The sequence below is a fragment of the Quercus lobata genome, chromosome 7, assembly GCF_001633185.2.
Source record: "Quercus lobata isolate SW786 chromosome 7, ValleyOak3.0 Primary Assembly, whole genome shotgun sequence".
NCBI classification, from domain to species: Eukaryota; Viridiplantae; Streptophyta; class Magnoliopsida; order Fagales; family Fagaceae; genus Quercus; species Quercus lobata.
Genome location: NC_044910.1, coordinates 43,408,471 through 43,424,335, shown reverse-complemented (window position 1 = coordinate 43,424,335; position 15,865 = coordinate 43,408,471). Strand labels below are relative to the sequence as shown.

General features: G+C 42.3%; 2 protein-coding genes across 3 annotated transcripts; both read left to right on the top strand.

Moving 5' to 3' along the window:
• Window positions 1–252: 252 nt before the first annotated feature.
• On the top strand, window positions 253–3,605 carry LOC115952310. 2 transcript variants are annotated; one of them, XM_031069416.1, is made up of 5 exons: window positions 253–854; window positions 988–1,088; window positions 2,079–2,258; window positions 2,335–2,735; window positions 2,816–3,605. In XM_031069416.1, exons 1-5 carry the CDS (start codon window positions 841–843, stop codon window positions 3,350–3,352), a joined length of 1,233 nt encoding a protein of 410 aa, XP_030925276.1. In that variant the 5' UTR covers window positions 253–840; the 3' UTR covers window positions 3,353–3,605. The 2 variants fall into 2 exon arrangements, with proteins under 2 accessions (XP_030925276.1, XP_030925275.1); XM_031069415.1 differs by having other exon boundaries at window positions 253–1,999.
• Window positions 2,337–15,865, top strand: LOC115952089 (protein SUPPRESSOR OF npr1-1, CONSTITUTIVE 1-like). Its single transcript, XM_031069172.1, has 7 exons — window positions 2,337–2,735; window positions 2,900–3,348; window positions 9,751–9,945; window positions 13,364–14,471; window positions 14,657–14,929; window positions 15,025–15,718; window positions 15,822–15,865. The coding sequence occupies exons 1-7, from the start codon at window positions 2,337–2,339 to the stop codon at window positions 15,863–15,865; spliced, it is 3,162 nt and encodes a 1,053-aa protein (XP_030925032.1).

The window sequence follows — 15,865 nt, the reverse complement described above, 5'->3', positions numbered from 1 at the left end:
ATCAAGGATTCTCTTTTTCTTCTTCCACTCGCCAGTGTAACTACGATGTTTTTTTGAGCTTCAGAGGTGAGGATACCCGCAATGGTTTTACTGACCATTTATATCATGGTTTGTGTGACAAAAGTATTAATACTGATGACGTTGAGAATTGTCACCAATGAGTCGCACTGTACTCGCGAGTCAACGAACCTGCACAACAAGAACGAACGGGAGAAAAACCCTTAGAGAGCACCGGTGTGGTGCCGGCCAAAAGTTCTCCGAAGGTCAAGTTAGAATTCGTCCCTTGAGTTATTTTTTAAAGGCGTTAGAGAGGGTCAATTAATCTTACCTCGATTTGCGTGAAAGTTACTCCTTTTATAGCAGTGGAGAGGTGGCTTTTCTTCTTGACCTCCAGATCTTTCCAATGTGGGACTCTGATACCATTTCCCTTATTGGATCTTAAGGCTTTTCCAGGCAATAGAGATTTCGGGCTATGGGCCCTTACTATGTCTGTCCATGATGGGCCTTTAGGGAGCGTGGGTCCCGCTTTACACAGACCAAACAGTACCTATCCGTCAGGCCCATTAAGATAGGCCCACCAGACTAAATCTTACCATCTTCAGTTGCCCCCTTCACCCCAATGGTCCGTCTGTTCCAAGGATCAATGGGGTGACGATCCTAATGTAGGGGCATGACGGGTACTTTAATGACGGAATGGATCCGTGAAACAGAAGATTTAAAGTAATAGGCGGACACAACCGTCAGAATGTATGACGGTTTCAGATCTTTAACCGTCAGATAGGATGACGGGTATCTTGCAGTTTCAGACGGTTTCATATAGTCGACGGTTACCATCTACTGATGCGAGCAGACAGGTTAGCATTTATTAGCATGCCACGTGTCAATCTCTGACTGGCCGTTGTATAGGATCGAAGCGTCGCTTCGTCTTCCGTGTATCTCCTATATATATGAGGCGTCTCAATCTCTCATTTTCGCATTTCCAAACAGAAAACGTCTGTCAGAGAGAACCGTCAACCTTGCCAGAGAAGTCCGTCGAGCACTGGTAACCACCAATTACCACAACCGTCAGCATTACTCCGTCAGGTGTGGTAAGTATTTACTTTAATTTCATATTCAAGTTACATTTTCGACCAAGCAATATTGTTAGGCTTAATATACCCGTCAATGTTTTTAAACCCGTCAAGTCTTAGGTTTCATCATTAATTGTAGGAAATGTCTAGTGCGTCAAGTAACCAATCGGTGGTTCGTGACGGGACGGAATACGAGAATGTATACCCGTCCGGTCATAAAGACCAAGATAGTCCAGGCGAAGATAGGAGTCCGTCTGCATCCTCTTCGTCCTCAACAAGTGAGGATGTGGAGAAAATTGAGATAGAGGGTCCTGACGGGAATCAAGCACTGGAGTCCGTCGTAGGTGCTGATGGACTAAGGCAGTTCATCATGTTACCAGAGTGGACAGTGCATAGGTTCACATCCGTCATCCGGGAGAGACATTTCAGTACCTTTAGAACAAATTTTCAGATACCAGACTACATCCCGATCCGTCTTCCCTACGTGTCGGAGAGATGTTATTATGACGGAGTAGAAGGTGTTGGAGTGTACGAGCAGGTGTTGAAGGCTGGACTTCGGTTCCCGCTCTCTACACTCCATAGGGAACTCTTGCATTACCTGGGACTGTCCGTCACCCAGATTTCTCCAAACGCCTGGAGGGTCTTCATAGCAATGGAGATTCTTTATGGCGCAATGTCGAATGGAGAAAGGAGACTGACGGTCCGTGAATTTCTTCACTGTTACCGTCCAGATGAGATTGATAGATCAAGGGGGTTGTACCGTTTTGCTAGTCGAAGTCCCTTGTTGAAGGTCATCTTTGAGACCCCAGACTCAAATAGAGACTGGAAGAGTCGCTATTTCTTCCTGGAGGGTGACAGGTGGATGAACCGTCCAGGAGAGACGGAGTACATGCCCGTCGATACAACTTGGGGGATAATAAACCAAGCGCGTATGCACCCGTCTTGCTTGTTCCTTTTTTATACACCCGTCCTCTATTATGTGCGTATTTTGACCGTCTCTCTTTGCAGGTAGAGGGCGCCCGCAGGTTAGCCTCGAGGAATTTAGTTTCCTTGAAAAGGTTTGTAGAAAAGCTAAGCCGGACGAAAGGACCTGGGCCAAGTTAGTGAATCCAAAGACAATACACTGGTATTGTGACGGTCCAGAACCTACCCGTGAGGCCATTGCTTACGACGAAAGAATACACAAACGTGAGTCCGTCTACTTTTACCCTTGAAATTGAAATTTTACTTTTGAGAGAACATCATCATCCGTCCTGTATTGCAGAAATGGACGACGCCAAGAGAAGAGCCATGATAAAATCTCTAGCCGTCGAGCAAAAGAAGACGGGTGAGATCGTTGTTCCCAGTGTGCCGGGGTCATCGGGCAAGAGGAAGCAGCCACCAAAGTCCGACCGTCCACACAAGCAGCCAAAGGTGTCAATGGAGCCCATCGTGGGCTTGATGGCTGAGGGCCCTAAGGCCGTCAACCAAGTTAAACAGGGGGCCGGTAAGGGCCTAATGCATGCTCCACCCGTCAGCGAGGAGAAGCCCCCTCCCCTTCTTCGTGATGATTCGAAGTTCGCTTTGGAAAAGCTTACGTCCATACTTTCTGCAGAGGACTATGAGGATCTGGGGAATCACTCGACGGAGGCGATGGGAGAGACGGGGTTATTTGCCGTCGGACAGGTAACTTTTCATTATCCTTCAGTGTATGTCCGTTCACTTTCTAGTTTCATTTTTAACACTTCTAATTTTCTTTATTTCAGTCCTTGGTTATGATGAAGGGCTTGATGGACCGTTGCCTCAACCGTGAAGCGGCTCTGGAACGGGTACGGTCAAAACTTGGGAAGACGGAAGAAGAGCTTAGCCAGCTGCACAAGTGGAAGTTCACCATGGAGCAGAAATTTGAACTGTCTGAGAATACAAGAAAGGAGCTCGAACAGAAGACGGAAGAAGCTGGGAAGGTCTTGAAGAGCAGAGCGGACGAGGTGAAAGATCTGAAGAAAAAGCTCCGTCATGCAAAGGACGACGCCGTCAGCGAATATCGCAACTCCGAGTCCTTGTTGAAGGAGCTTGGAGGATCGTTCCTTCAAGGCTTTGACGATGCGCTCCGTCAGATAAAAAAGACCTACCCAGATCTGGACGTGTCTATGATAACACTTACTGATCAAGATCAGACTTCTGCCCTGCCCGTCGCCTCCGAAAATACGGAGGACCTCTTTGGGGAAGAAGCAGCTCAGGGTGACGGAGAGTCCGCTCCGCCGAATGAGGTCGCTGTTGCCGACCCCAAGAAAGCAGAGTAACCCATGTAATCGTTTAGGAGGATCCGTCTCCCTTTTATATACAGTTAATTATTTGTAGACGGTTTGTTTAAAGTTTGATTTTGTATTGAACAATGTTTGATTTTAAGTGTTGATTTGCACAAGCTAATCTGTTGATCCGTCCATTTTAAAAGCTGTTGCTGACTTATATAGTCATGTCGTCCGTCCACCTCGTGGGCGTTCTGGAGCCGTCCGCTTTATTTATGTATGTAATTTTCCCACCGTTTTGGCTGAACCGTCCAATTTATGGACATGTAGAATTATTCACCGTTTTAGATGATCCGTCCACTTAGTGGCTTAAATACCTCGAACTTAAGGAAGTATTGAATTACGTAGGTCCGTCCACTTTGTGGAGGCCATACCGTCCAACTTGTGGACTTGTTTAAATACTCATCGTTTTGATGATCCGTCCATTTCGTGGACATGTAGAATTATTTACCGTTTTAGATGATCCGTCCACTTAGTGGCATAAATACCTCGAACTTATGGAAGTATTGAATTACGTAGGTCCGTCCACTTTGTGGAGGCCATACCGTCCAACTTGTGGACTTGTTTAAATACTCACCGTTTTGATGATCCGTCCATTTCGTGGACATGTAGAATTATTTACCGTTTTAGGTTACCCGTCCACATTGTGGCGTATAGACCGTCTACTTTTACGGACGCGTAGAATTATTCACCGTTTTTAGGTGATCCGTCCACTTAGTGACGTATTAACCGTCCACTTTTACGGACATGTAGAATTATTCACCTGTTTAGGTGATCCGTCCACTTAGTGGCGTATTAACCGTCCACTTTGACGGGCATGTAGAATTATACACCTGTTTAGGTGATCCGTCCACTTAGTGGCGTATTAACCGTCCACTTTGACGGACATGTAGAATTATACACCTGTTTAGGTGATCCGTCCACTTAGTGGCGTATTAACCGTCCACTTTGACGGACATGTAGAATTATACACCTGTTTAGGTGATCCGTCCGCTTAGTGGCGTATTAACCGTCCACTTTGACGGACATGTAGAATTATTCACCTGTTTAGGTGATCCGTCCGCTTAGTGGCGTATTAACCGTCCACTTTGACGGACATGTAGAATTATTCACCTGTTTAGGTGATCCGTCCACTTAGTGGCGTATTAACCGTCCACTTTTACGGACATGTAGAATTATACACCTGTTTAGGTGATCCGTCCACTTTGTGGACTTTTAACTAGCATCCGTTCAATTTGAGGACAATTGTAGTGACATCAAAGTAGACAGAAAATCATACTTGTTTCTAATTGCGTAAAGGAAAAGTGCCTGCCCCCTTGGGCTTAAAAAAAGGCACGACTGGATTGTAGCAAAGAAACACATGTTAAAGAAAACTTATAAATAGTTAATAAAAAGCCAAATGGAAAATTGGTTGCCGTTCGCCGTGTTACTATCACTGGTAGTATTTCCTCAAATGCTCCGCATTCCATGGATGTAGTAGCTTCTCCCCCTCTGTAGTCTCCAGGTGGTATGTTCCTTTCCTTTTCCATGCCGTGACTCGGTAAGGTCCTTCCCAGTTGGGGCCGAGCTTTCCCTGTGTAGGGTCTCTAGCTGCGCCCATGACCCTTCTGAGTACCAGGTCTCCCACTTGGAAGTCTCTGTGTCGGACCCTGGAGTTGTAATGTCTGGCCATGCGTTCCTGGTATCTTGCGATCCTTTGCTCCGCGGCCGACCTTACCTCATCTATCAGGTCCAGCTGTAGCCTCATTGATTCGTCGTTCCTGCCTTCATCATGGTTATGAACCCTGTAACTTGTGAGGCCAACTTCTGCGGGGATGACCGCCTCATTCCCGTATGTCAGTCGGAATGGCGTCTCTCCTGTCGGAGTCCTAGCCGTCGTCCTGTACGCCCAAAGTATGCTCGGTAATTCTTCGGGCCATATCCCCTTTGCCCCCTCGAGCCGAGTCTTGATAATCTTTAGCAGGGATCGGTTCGTGACTTCAACCTGGCCATTGGCCTGAGGATGGGCGGGTGATGAGTAGTGGTTTTTTATTCCTAGCTGTGTGCAGAAATCCCTGAAGTGGCCGTTGTCGAACTGCCTCCCGTTGTCCGAGACAAGGACTCTAGGAATACCAAACCTGCATACGATGGACCGCCAGACAAAACTTCTAATGTTCTTTTCTGTGATGGTGGCCAAGGCTTCCGCTTCTACCCATTTTGTGAAGTAGTCAATACCCACTACCAAGAACTTGAGCTGCCTTACCGCCGTTGGGAAAGGCCCCATGTTGGGAAAGGCCCCATGATATCCAGTCCCCATTGAGCGAACGGCCATGGAGCCGTCATGGGTGTGAGCTCCTCAGCCGGCTGTCCGATAAAATTGCTGAACCGCTGGCATTTGTCGCAGCTTTTAACGTAAGACTCGGCATCCTTCTGCATGGTCGGCCAGTAGTACCCAGCTCGTACCAGTTTGTGCACTAACGACCGCGACCCAGAATGGTTCCCGCATATCCCTTCGTGTACTTCCCTCATTACGTAGTCTGCCTCTTCAACCCCGAGGCATCTTAGGTAAGGACGGGAGAAACCCCTCTTGTAAAGAATGTCTTTTATCAAGACGAATCTCGCCGCTTGGACTTTTAATTTCCTCGCTGCCTCCTTCTCTTGGGGCAGTAACCCGTCCTTCAAGTATGAAGTTATCTGTGTAGTCCAGTTTCTTTCGGAGCGTATCTCCTGCATATTGTCGGGGTCTATTAGTGGGAAGACTTGAACAAAGGAAAGTACATTACCCGGTGTCGTCACATGTTCTGCTGAAGCGGCTTTGGCTAGGCGATCGGCGAGCTCATTCTCTCCTCTGGGGATTTGGACGACCGTCGCTTTTAGCCCGTTGATTCTCGCCTTCACTTGATCAAGATATCTCTTTAGCCTTTCCCCCTTACATTCATACTCTCCGTTTACTTGATTGGTTACGACCTGCGAGTCGCAATGAACGGCTACACTTTCCGCTCCGGCGGCTTTTGCCAGGTCGAGTCCTGCCGCCACTGCTTCGTACTCTGCTTCATTGTTGGTAATGGGAAAGTCGAGACGGACCATACATTCGATCTTGTCTCCTTCTGGTGACAGCAACACTATGCCGGCCCCTCCAATTCGCCGATTGGAGGACCCGTCGGTGTAGATGCTCCATTTGGGGGGTTCTTCTGCCCCCTTGTCCTCGTCTCGCGTAAACTCTGCTATGAAGTCGGCTACAGCTTGTCCTTTGATGGCTACACGCGGACGGTACTTGATGTCAAACTCACTCAATTCTATTGCCCACAACGTCAGTCGACCCGCGGCTTCGGGATTACTCAGTGCCCTTCGCAAGGGCTTGTCGGTCATTACATTCATGGTATGGGCTTGAAAGTAAGGTTTCAGCTTGCGAGCCGCCGTTATCAATGCGAAAGCGAGTTTCTCCATAGGTTGGTATCTTTCTTCGGCGCCGCGGAGCGCCCGGCTGGCGTAGTATACAGGCTTCTGTGCATTATCCTCTTCTCTAATTAAAGCAGCGCTGACGGCGACAGATGAGACTGCCAAGTAGAGGAAAAGTTCTTCGCCAGGTTGCGATGGACTCAATAGGGGTGGTGAAGATAGGTATGCCTTTAACTCCTCGAACGCTCTCTGACACTCGTCCGTCCACTCGAAGGATTTCTTTAATGTGCGAAAAAAGGGCAGGCACTTGTCCGTGGCTCTCGACACGAATCTATTTAACGCCGCTATCTTGCCGTTAAGGCTTTGTATCTCCTTCACATTTCGCGGGGGTGCCATTTCTAATATGGCTCGGATTTTGTCCGGGTTAGCCTCAATCCCTCTCTGGGATACCATGAAGCCTAGGAATTTGCCTGCCGTTACGCCGAATGCGCATTTTCCCGGATTGAGTTTCATGTTGTAGGATCGTAGCGTACCGAACGTTTCCTTAAGATCTTCGAGGTGGTCTTCCTCCTTCCGGCTCTTCACAAGCATGTCGTCGACATAGACTTGAACATTCCTCCCGATCTGCTGCGCGAACATCTTGTTCATTAGCCTTTGGTATGTTGCCCCCGCATTCTTCAGGCCGAATGGCATTACTTTGTAGCAGAATAGTCCTTGGCTGGTTACGAACGAAGTCTTTTCCTGATCGGCCTCGTGCATGCGGATCTGATTGTAACCCGAGAAAGCGTCCATGAAGCTTAGTAACTGGTGTTGAGCCGTCGAGTCTACTAGGACGTCGACTCTTGGAAGGGGATAGCTATCTTTAGGGCACGCTTTGTTAAGATCGGTGAAATCCACGCACATGCGCCACTTGCCGCTCGCTTTCTTTACCATTACCACATTCGCCAGCCAATCGGGATAGTAGACTTCCCTGATGAAGCTTGCCTCTTGGAGTTTGCGGACCTCCTCCGCTATTGCTTGGTCCCGTTCCGTTGCGAACACTCTCTTCTTTTGTCGGATAAGTGCTTCGATTTGCTGCTTCAAGTCGTAGCAATCGGCCGTGTCGTGGCCGTGGTCACGATGAAAGCGGCAATATTTGTCTCTAGGCCTTTTGCTGGGGTCACTCTTCAGCTTTCCTGGGAACGTCAGGGACCCTTCGTCCTTAATCTGCATTAGGACTTGGTCAATCGGCGCGTTTAGAGGGGTGAAACTCGCGAACCTTCCGCCCATGGGTTTTGGACGTCTGTCCTCCCTTCGGTCTCCCATCCTTCCTTTCTTCCGCCCCTGGTCTTGTCGAGAATCCTCCTGTCGGTCTCTTTTCTTGGGCCTATCTTCTCGCGATAATAGTGCGTCTTCAGCGTTCATATATTTGGTGGCCCTGTAAAGGACCTCCGACATGGTCTTGGGGTCGTTTTTGTATAGGGAGAACAAAAACTTACCCCCCTTTAGTCCGTTTGTGAATGCTGCTACCAATATCTTGTCGTCGGCTTCGTCGATCGAGAGTGCTTCTTTGTTGAAGCGTGATATGTAGGCCCTTAACGTCTCCTCTTCCCGTTGCTTGATATTCATCAAACAAGCCGTGGATTTCTTGTACCGATGTCCTCCGATGAAATGCGTAGTAAATTGAGCGCTTAGCTCCTTGAAGGTGCTGATGGAGTTGGGCGCTATCCGGCTGAACCAAATCCTTGCTGCGCCCTTCAGGGTTGTAGGAAAGGCCCTGCACATAATCGCGTCTGCCACTCCCTGAAGGTGCATCAGGGTCTTGAAGGTCTCTAGGTGATCTAGAGGGTCCTTGACTCCGTCGTAACTATCCATACTTGGCATACGGAACTTATTTGGCAGGGGGAAGGAGTTAACAGCTGCTGTGAATGGTGAGTCAGTCCGGTTGACAAGGTCGTCAAGATCACTTGACACTCGCCCCTTGAGAGCGCTCATCATCACATCCATCTGCTCCTTCATCGCCTGCATCTCCGCGATGATGGATTGTGGGGCAGTGTCCGTCGGGGAAGGGATGCTTATGTCCCGTCTTACTGGTTTGCTCGGGGCGTTACTCCCCTGTGGTCCGTCCTGATTTCTCCTTTCGGCGCTGTTTCCCTCTTGATCCGCTCCTTGGTTACTGACCGCGGCATTCTTTTGGTTCAGCTGCTCTTGTAGGTCGTGGTTTTGCTTGGTGAGGCGCTCTACGGCTGCGGCGAGCGTCCTGACCTGTCTCTCAAGGGCCGTCGTAGGGGCTTCTTCCTGAACGTCATTCGTGGTTGCCATTGAGCGAGTGAGTACCATGGAACTCTTTTGTCTGGGAATCTACGAAGTACTATACGTCTCTCGTTCTTTCCCACAGACGGCGCCAACTGATGACGTTGAGAATTGTCACCAATGAGTCGCACTGTACTCGCGAGTCAACGAACCTGCACAACAAGAACGAACGGGAGAAAAACCCTTAGAGAGCACCGGTGTGGTGCCGGCCAAAAGTTCTCCGAAGGTCAAGTTAGAATTCGTCCCTTGAGTTATTTTTTAAAGGCGTTAGAGAGGGTCAATTAATCTTACCTTGATTTGCGTGAAAGTTACTCCTTTTATAGCAGTGGAGAGGTGGCTTTTCTTCTTGACCTCCAGATCTTTCCAATGTGGGACTCTGATACCATTTCCCTTATTGGATCTTAAGGCTTTTCCAGGCAATAGAGATTTCGGGCTATGGGCCCTTACTATGTCTGTCCATGATGGGCCTTTAGGGAGCGTGGGTCCCGCTTTACACAGACCAAACAGTACCTATCCGTCAGGCCCATTAAGATAGGCCCACCAGACTAAATCTTACCATCTTCAAATACCTTCATTGATAATGATCTGCAAAGAGGAGAAACAATTTCAGAGGAACTTCGCAGAGCTATTAGATCGTCAAGGATTTCAATAATTATATTCTCTCAAAATTACGCATTTTCGACTTGGTGTTTGGAAGAACTTGTCGAGATTCTTAACTGCAGGCTAAATGGACAACGGGTTGTACCTGTTTTTTACAAAGTAGATCCATCTGAAGTACGTAAGCAAGAAAAATGTGCTTTTAAAGAAGCATTGGCCGAACAAGAAAACAAATTCAAGAATAACAAAGAGAAGGTGCAGAGGTGGAGGACAGCTCTAAAAGAAGCGGCTGATTTATCTGGATGGCATTATAAGGATGGGTATGTATCTAATAACTAATGTTATGTGCTTTTATAACTTTTAGATTTCTAATGGTTTTGTTACAACCACAAATGCCAAATATGAAAAAAAAAAATATATATATATATATATATATTATGATTATCTCTTCAATTACTAAGTTAGTTAGGTTAGTAGAAATAAAAGAATTTAGGCGAAAAGCACATTTTAGTCTGTATATTTTCAAGCGATTCTCATTTTAGTCTCTAAATTTTATTTTTACCGTTTTTAGTCCCTATTTTAAAAAACGCTTCCCATTTTGGTCCCTGTCGTTACTCATGTAACAGAATTATCTTACGTGACAAACGGTCCAACAGTAAATGCTGACATGTTCATTAAAATAATATCAAAAATATTATTTTTATTTTTAAAAATGTCACATCAATAATTTAATTTTTAAAAAACGTCACATTAGATAAAAATAATATAAAAATTTCTAACCTAATTATTTTTTAAAAAAAGAAAAAAAATTAGTTAAATTAATTTTTTTCTTTTTTTGGAAGAACATGAAAAAGGACTATGTGTTCTTCATTTTCTTCCCCTACTAAGCTTGCCCAGAAAATTAAAAATTAAAAATTTACTTTTCTTTTCTTGCATTTCCTTAGCAACTAAACCCATAAAATCACTTAGATTTACAAAATAAAAAGACATGCCCATAAAAATTTACAAGACACACACATTCAACAAGATTTTCTTATGCTTGGAAACCAAACACAAAAAACAAAAAACTCAAACCCAGATTTTCGGCCTCCATGCACAACCAAACCACAAACAACCACACAACCTTAAATTCAACAACCCACACACCTTTAACCCCAGATCTGAAGCCGCCGATTTAGTTAGCCTATGGGTTTTGAGAGAAAGCCACCACTGGTTTCGGCCATCAATTTAGAGAGAGAGTTTGGGTTTTCGTCCATGGGTTTAGAGAGAGAGAACTGGGTTTTCACTTCAAACTCAACCCGATCCATGCAATCATCATCCTTATCCACAAACCCAGAAATCAACATCGGAGTACAACATACACCACAAACCCAAAAATCAACATACACCACAAACCCAGATCAACAAAACTCACAATCCCCAAACCCACCATCGGAATGCACATCTCCACCACGATCTACACCACTGAGCTGAGAGATAGAGAGATGAAAGAGAGAGACTTACCGATCTGGGATAGAGAGACAACGATCTGTGAGTTAGAAAGAGTTTGAGCCATTTGGGTCTGAGTTTGAGCGAATCGTGATAGAGAGAGTAGGTCGTTTCAGAGAAAGAAAAGAAGAGAACCACCGCTGGTTGTGGTGGTGGCGGTACTAGCGATGAGTAGAGGAGGCCGGCCATGGAGGTTGAAACAGTTGTGAGAGTTTTGGAAGCAAGAGGAAGGTTTGAGATTTAGAAGGGAGGGGAACTGGTTTGAAGGTTTTCTTTTGAGTGTGTGAAAATTTTTTGGGTTTGGATGCCAAGGAAATACATGAGAAAAAAAAAAAAAAAAGAGAAGAAAGACAAAGAAAAGGGAAGAAAATAAGGGTTAATTTGCTAAGAATATGAGTCAATTTTTTGGGGGGAAGAACACAGAGAAAATGAAGAACACATAGTTCTGAGTTCTTCATGTTCTTCCCAAAAAAAGAAAAAAATTAATTTAACTAATTTCTTTTCTTTTTTAAAAAAATAATTAGGTTATAAATTTTTATATTATTTTTATTAGACATGACTTTAAAAAAAAAATTAAATTGTTGATGTGGCATTTTTGAAAATGTAAATAATTTTTTTAATATTATTTTAATGAACACGTCAGTATTTATTGTTGGACCGTTTACCACATAGGATAATTCTGTTAAATGAGTAACGACAGGGACCAAAACGGAAAGCATTTTTCAAAATAGGGATTAGAAGCGGTAAAAATAAAATTTAAGAACTAAAATAGGAATCGCCTGAAAATGTAGAGACTAAAATATATTTTTTGCCAAAAATTTAATCATACTAATTAAAGAGTTTGTCTAACATATTTTTGAGTTTTTCTTCCCCTATTAGTAAGTTGCAAACACATCTCATGAGTTTTAATCCCATGACCTCACCTTTTACCCACACTTGTGATAAGAGGAGTTAGGGGTGTGCATGGGTCTGGTTGGGTCGGGTTGAGGGGATTTTTTGACCCAACCCACCATGGTGGGTCAAAAAAAATTCAACCCAACCCAACCCATCACATAAGTCCAACCCAACCCAACCCAACCCACATGGGTCGGGTTGGGTCGGGTTGAACCCATGGATTTGACAAATTTTTATTATTATTATTATTATTAAATTGAGTAGAAAAAAAAATAATATATTAAAAAAACCTAAAGATTAGTATCAATGTAACTCCTTAAAGGTAAACAACACTAATAACTAAACAACAATAGTAATTTGTTAGGATTTGTGTGAACTAATCGGCTTTTATATAAGATAGGAAGAATTGACTATTTAAAAAAATTTATTAATTATATAATATATTATATATATATTAAATTAGTATTAGTAGGAGGAACTGAAGAAATGCTGCTCTATAGCTAGTTTTTTTAAAAAAATTATTAAATATAATATAATATATATATATATATATATATAAGTGCCCTATAATTGATTTAAAAAAATTATTAAATATAAAATATATTTTAAATATATATTAAATATGGGTGGGTCGGGTTGGGTTTGGCGGGTTTGTAATTTTATGACCTAAACCCAACCCAACCCACCATTAAAAAAATTTTTATAACCCAACCCAACCCACCAAGCCTAAAAAACCGACCCAACCCGACGGGTCGGGTTTGGCGGGTCGGTGGGTTTTGTGCACACCCCTAAGAGGAGTGTTGTTTGAATCAAGGCTCATCCACATAATCCTTTAAAAAAAATTTCTCTAATTTTCTTAATCATTTCATTTAATGTGTTATAAATGGGCTGTCAATAGGCTTTTTTCTCACCTAAGGTGAAGTTTCCATGCAACTATTTGCCAAAAGCCTAAAACAATTTCTTACTAGTGAAAAAAATAGAATGAATCAAAATCAAAGTTATGAATAAAGTATAGAATGTCATTTCGGTTTGGCAAAGAAACAAAATATACCTTTCGAAGACTTGATAATGTTATAGTTTCTCCCACCATTTTTTTTAAATCCAAAATTTCTTGAAGTATGGAAAGCCAAAATCTTATACTCAAAGAATAAAAAATAAGATAAATGATACTTCTCAAATACTTGAATTATGTCCTTTAATTCAATTGATAATATGTCAAAGTTTTAATTCAATTGATAATATGTCAAAGTGTAGGATGTAATGTACAAAACTAGACATCTTGATTCTTTTATTTTCATATTCATATTTTCAACTAGTCCAACTCATTTAATGTCTCATATACTTTGTGATTGGCAGCAGCTCTGAATTCAAATTCATCCAACAAATTATTGAAGAAATATTGTATACCAAATTAAATGGCATACAGTTATTTGTTGCTAAATATCCAGTTGGAGTAAATTCTCGTGCCAAGGAGATAGAATCACTTTTAAATATTAAGGTAGACGGATTTCGAATGGTAGGGATTCATGGTCTTGGGGGAATAGGTAAGACAACTATTGCAAAAGCTGTTTATAACAGAATTTTTAAGCATTTTGACGGAAGTTGCTTTCTAGAAAATGTTAGAGAAAGTTCTGAAACAAATAATGACATGATCCAACTACAAGAGAAACTCCTTTTTAATATCTTAAGGGGCAAAGATTTGAAAGTGTTGAGTGTAGCCCATGGAACCAATATGATAGTGGAAATGCTTCTTCGTAAAAGAATTCTTGTTATTCTTGATGACGTGGATAAGACAAAACAAATAGAAAATTTGTTTGGAAATTATGATTGGTTTGCTTCAGGAAGTAGAGTCCTTATAACAACAAGAGACAAACACTTGCTCGATAATCTTGGAAAAGTTTGTACAACTTACAAGATGACGGAATTGGACAACTGTGAAGCTCTTGAACTTTTTAATCAACATGCATTCCAAGGAAATGAACTTGAGGAAGATTATTCTATACTTGCAAACCAAGTCATACAATATGCCAATGGCCTACCATTAGCTCTAACAATAATAGGTTCTGATTTGTGTGGAAAACCAAGATCTCAATGGGAAAGTGCAGTACAGCAATATGGAAAAATTCCTAAAGAAGATATTCATAATATACTTGAAGTAAGTTATGCTGGATTGGAAGCTACGGAAAAGGATATTTTTCTTGATATTGCATGTTTCTTCAAGGGAAGGAACAAGTATGATGTTGTAAATATATTACATGCTTGTGATTTATATCCAGGAAATGGTATTCCAAACCTTGTTAATAAATGTCTCGTAACCATTGGTCATGATGGCATATTGGGGATGCATGACTTGGTACAACAAATGGGTAGGGAAATTGTTCGGCAAGAATCACCAAAAATCCTCGAAACACGTAGCAGGTTATGGTATTATGATGATGCATGTGAAGTACTAACTGGAAGTAAGGTATAACTTATTTTTCTTTAGATTTTAACTTCTTTTTTCATCAGGTAGAAGTGATAATTTTTTCTTTTTAATATTATAGCAAATATAAGTTTAACAATATCATTTTTGCTTAAAATTTCATGATTATTATAGATTTGGCAAATTCTATTGTGTTATATGTTTCACTTAATTCTTTATCCAATCAGGGGTCAGACAAAATTCGAGGTATAATGTGGCATTCGCCTAATCGAATAACAGTGAAATTACATGATGAAGCTTTCAAAAAGATGGAAAATCTCAAATTTCTTATGGTTCGTAATGTAATTATTTCTGAAGAACTTATATATCTTCCCAATGGGTTAAAGTTACTTGAATGGCACGAATATCCTTTTCCTTTGCCATCCAATTATCGTCCTCAACAACTTGTTGTACTCGAAATGCCGCGTAGTTGCAGTAGATTGGGCAAGCTATTCATGAAGGTATGAGTATTAGTATTAATGAATTTTGATTTCTTTGGATGTTATTTCTAAAATTGTTTTGATGAACAATTTTTGGGGTCTTTTTTTCCTTGTAGGGGGGCCAGTACAATAATTTGAAAAGTATCAATTTGGAAAGGTGTATATCCATTAGAAAATTACCTGACTTGTGCACCCCAAACTTAGAGAGATTGAACATTAATGGTTGTGAAAATTTAATTGAGGTTTATGAGGCCATTGGATCTCTTGATAAGCTCAAAAGTTGGAGTCTCAAAAAATGCAAAAAACTTCAAATTCTTCCTAGCTGCTTTAGGTTGAAATCTCTTGAAGATATTAATCTAGATGGCTGTGTAAGTCTTGAAAAATTACCTGACTTGGGTGCCCCAAACTTAGAGAATTTGAACATGGATAATTGTGAAAATTTAATTGAGGTTCATGAGGCCATTGGATCTCTTGATAAGCTCAAAAGGTGGGATCTCAGCAATTGCAAAAAACTTCAAATTCTTCCTAGCAGCTTTAGGTTGAAATCTCTTAAAGATATTTATCTAAATGGCTGCGTAAGTCTTGAAAAGTTACCTGACTTGGGTGCTCCAAACTTAGAGTATTTGAACATTAATAATTGTGAAAATTTAATTGAGGTTCATGAGGCCATTGGATCTCTTGATAAGCTCAAATTATGGGATCTCATGAAATGCAAAAAACTTCAAATTCTTCCTAGCAGCTTTAGGTTGAATTCTCTTGAAGAAATTGATCTAGATGGCTGCGTAAGTCTTGAAAAATTACCTGACTTGGGTGCTCCAAACTTAAAGATTTTGCTCATGGAAAATTGTGAAAATTTAATTGAGGTTCATGAGGCCATTGGATCTCTTGATAAGCTCAAAAGGTGGGATCTCAGCAATTGCAAAAAACTTCAAATTCTTCCTAGCAGCTTCAGGTTGA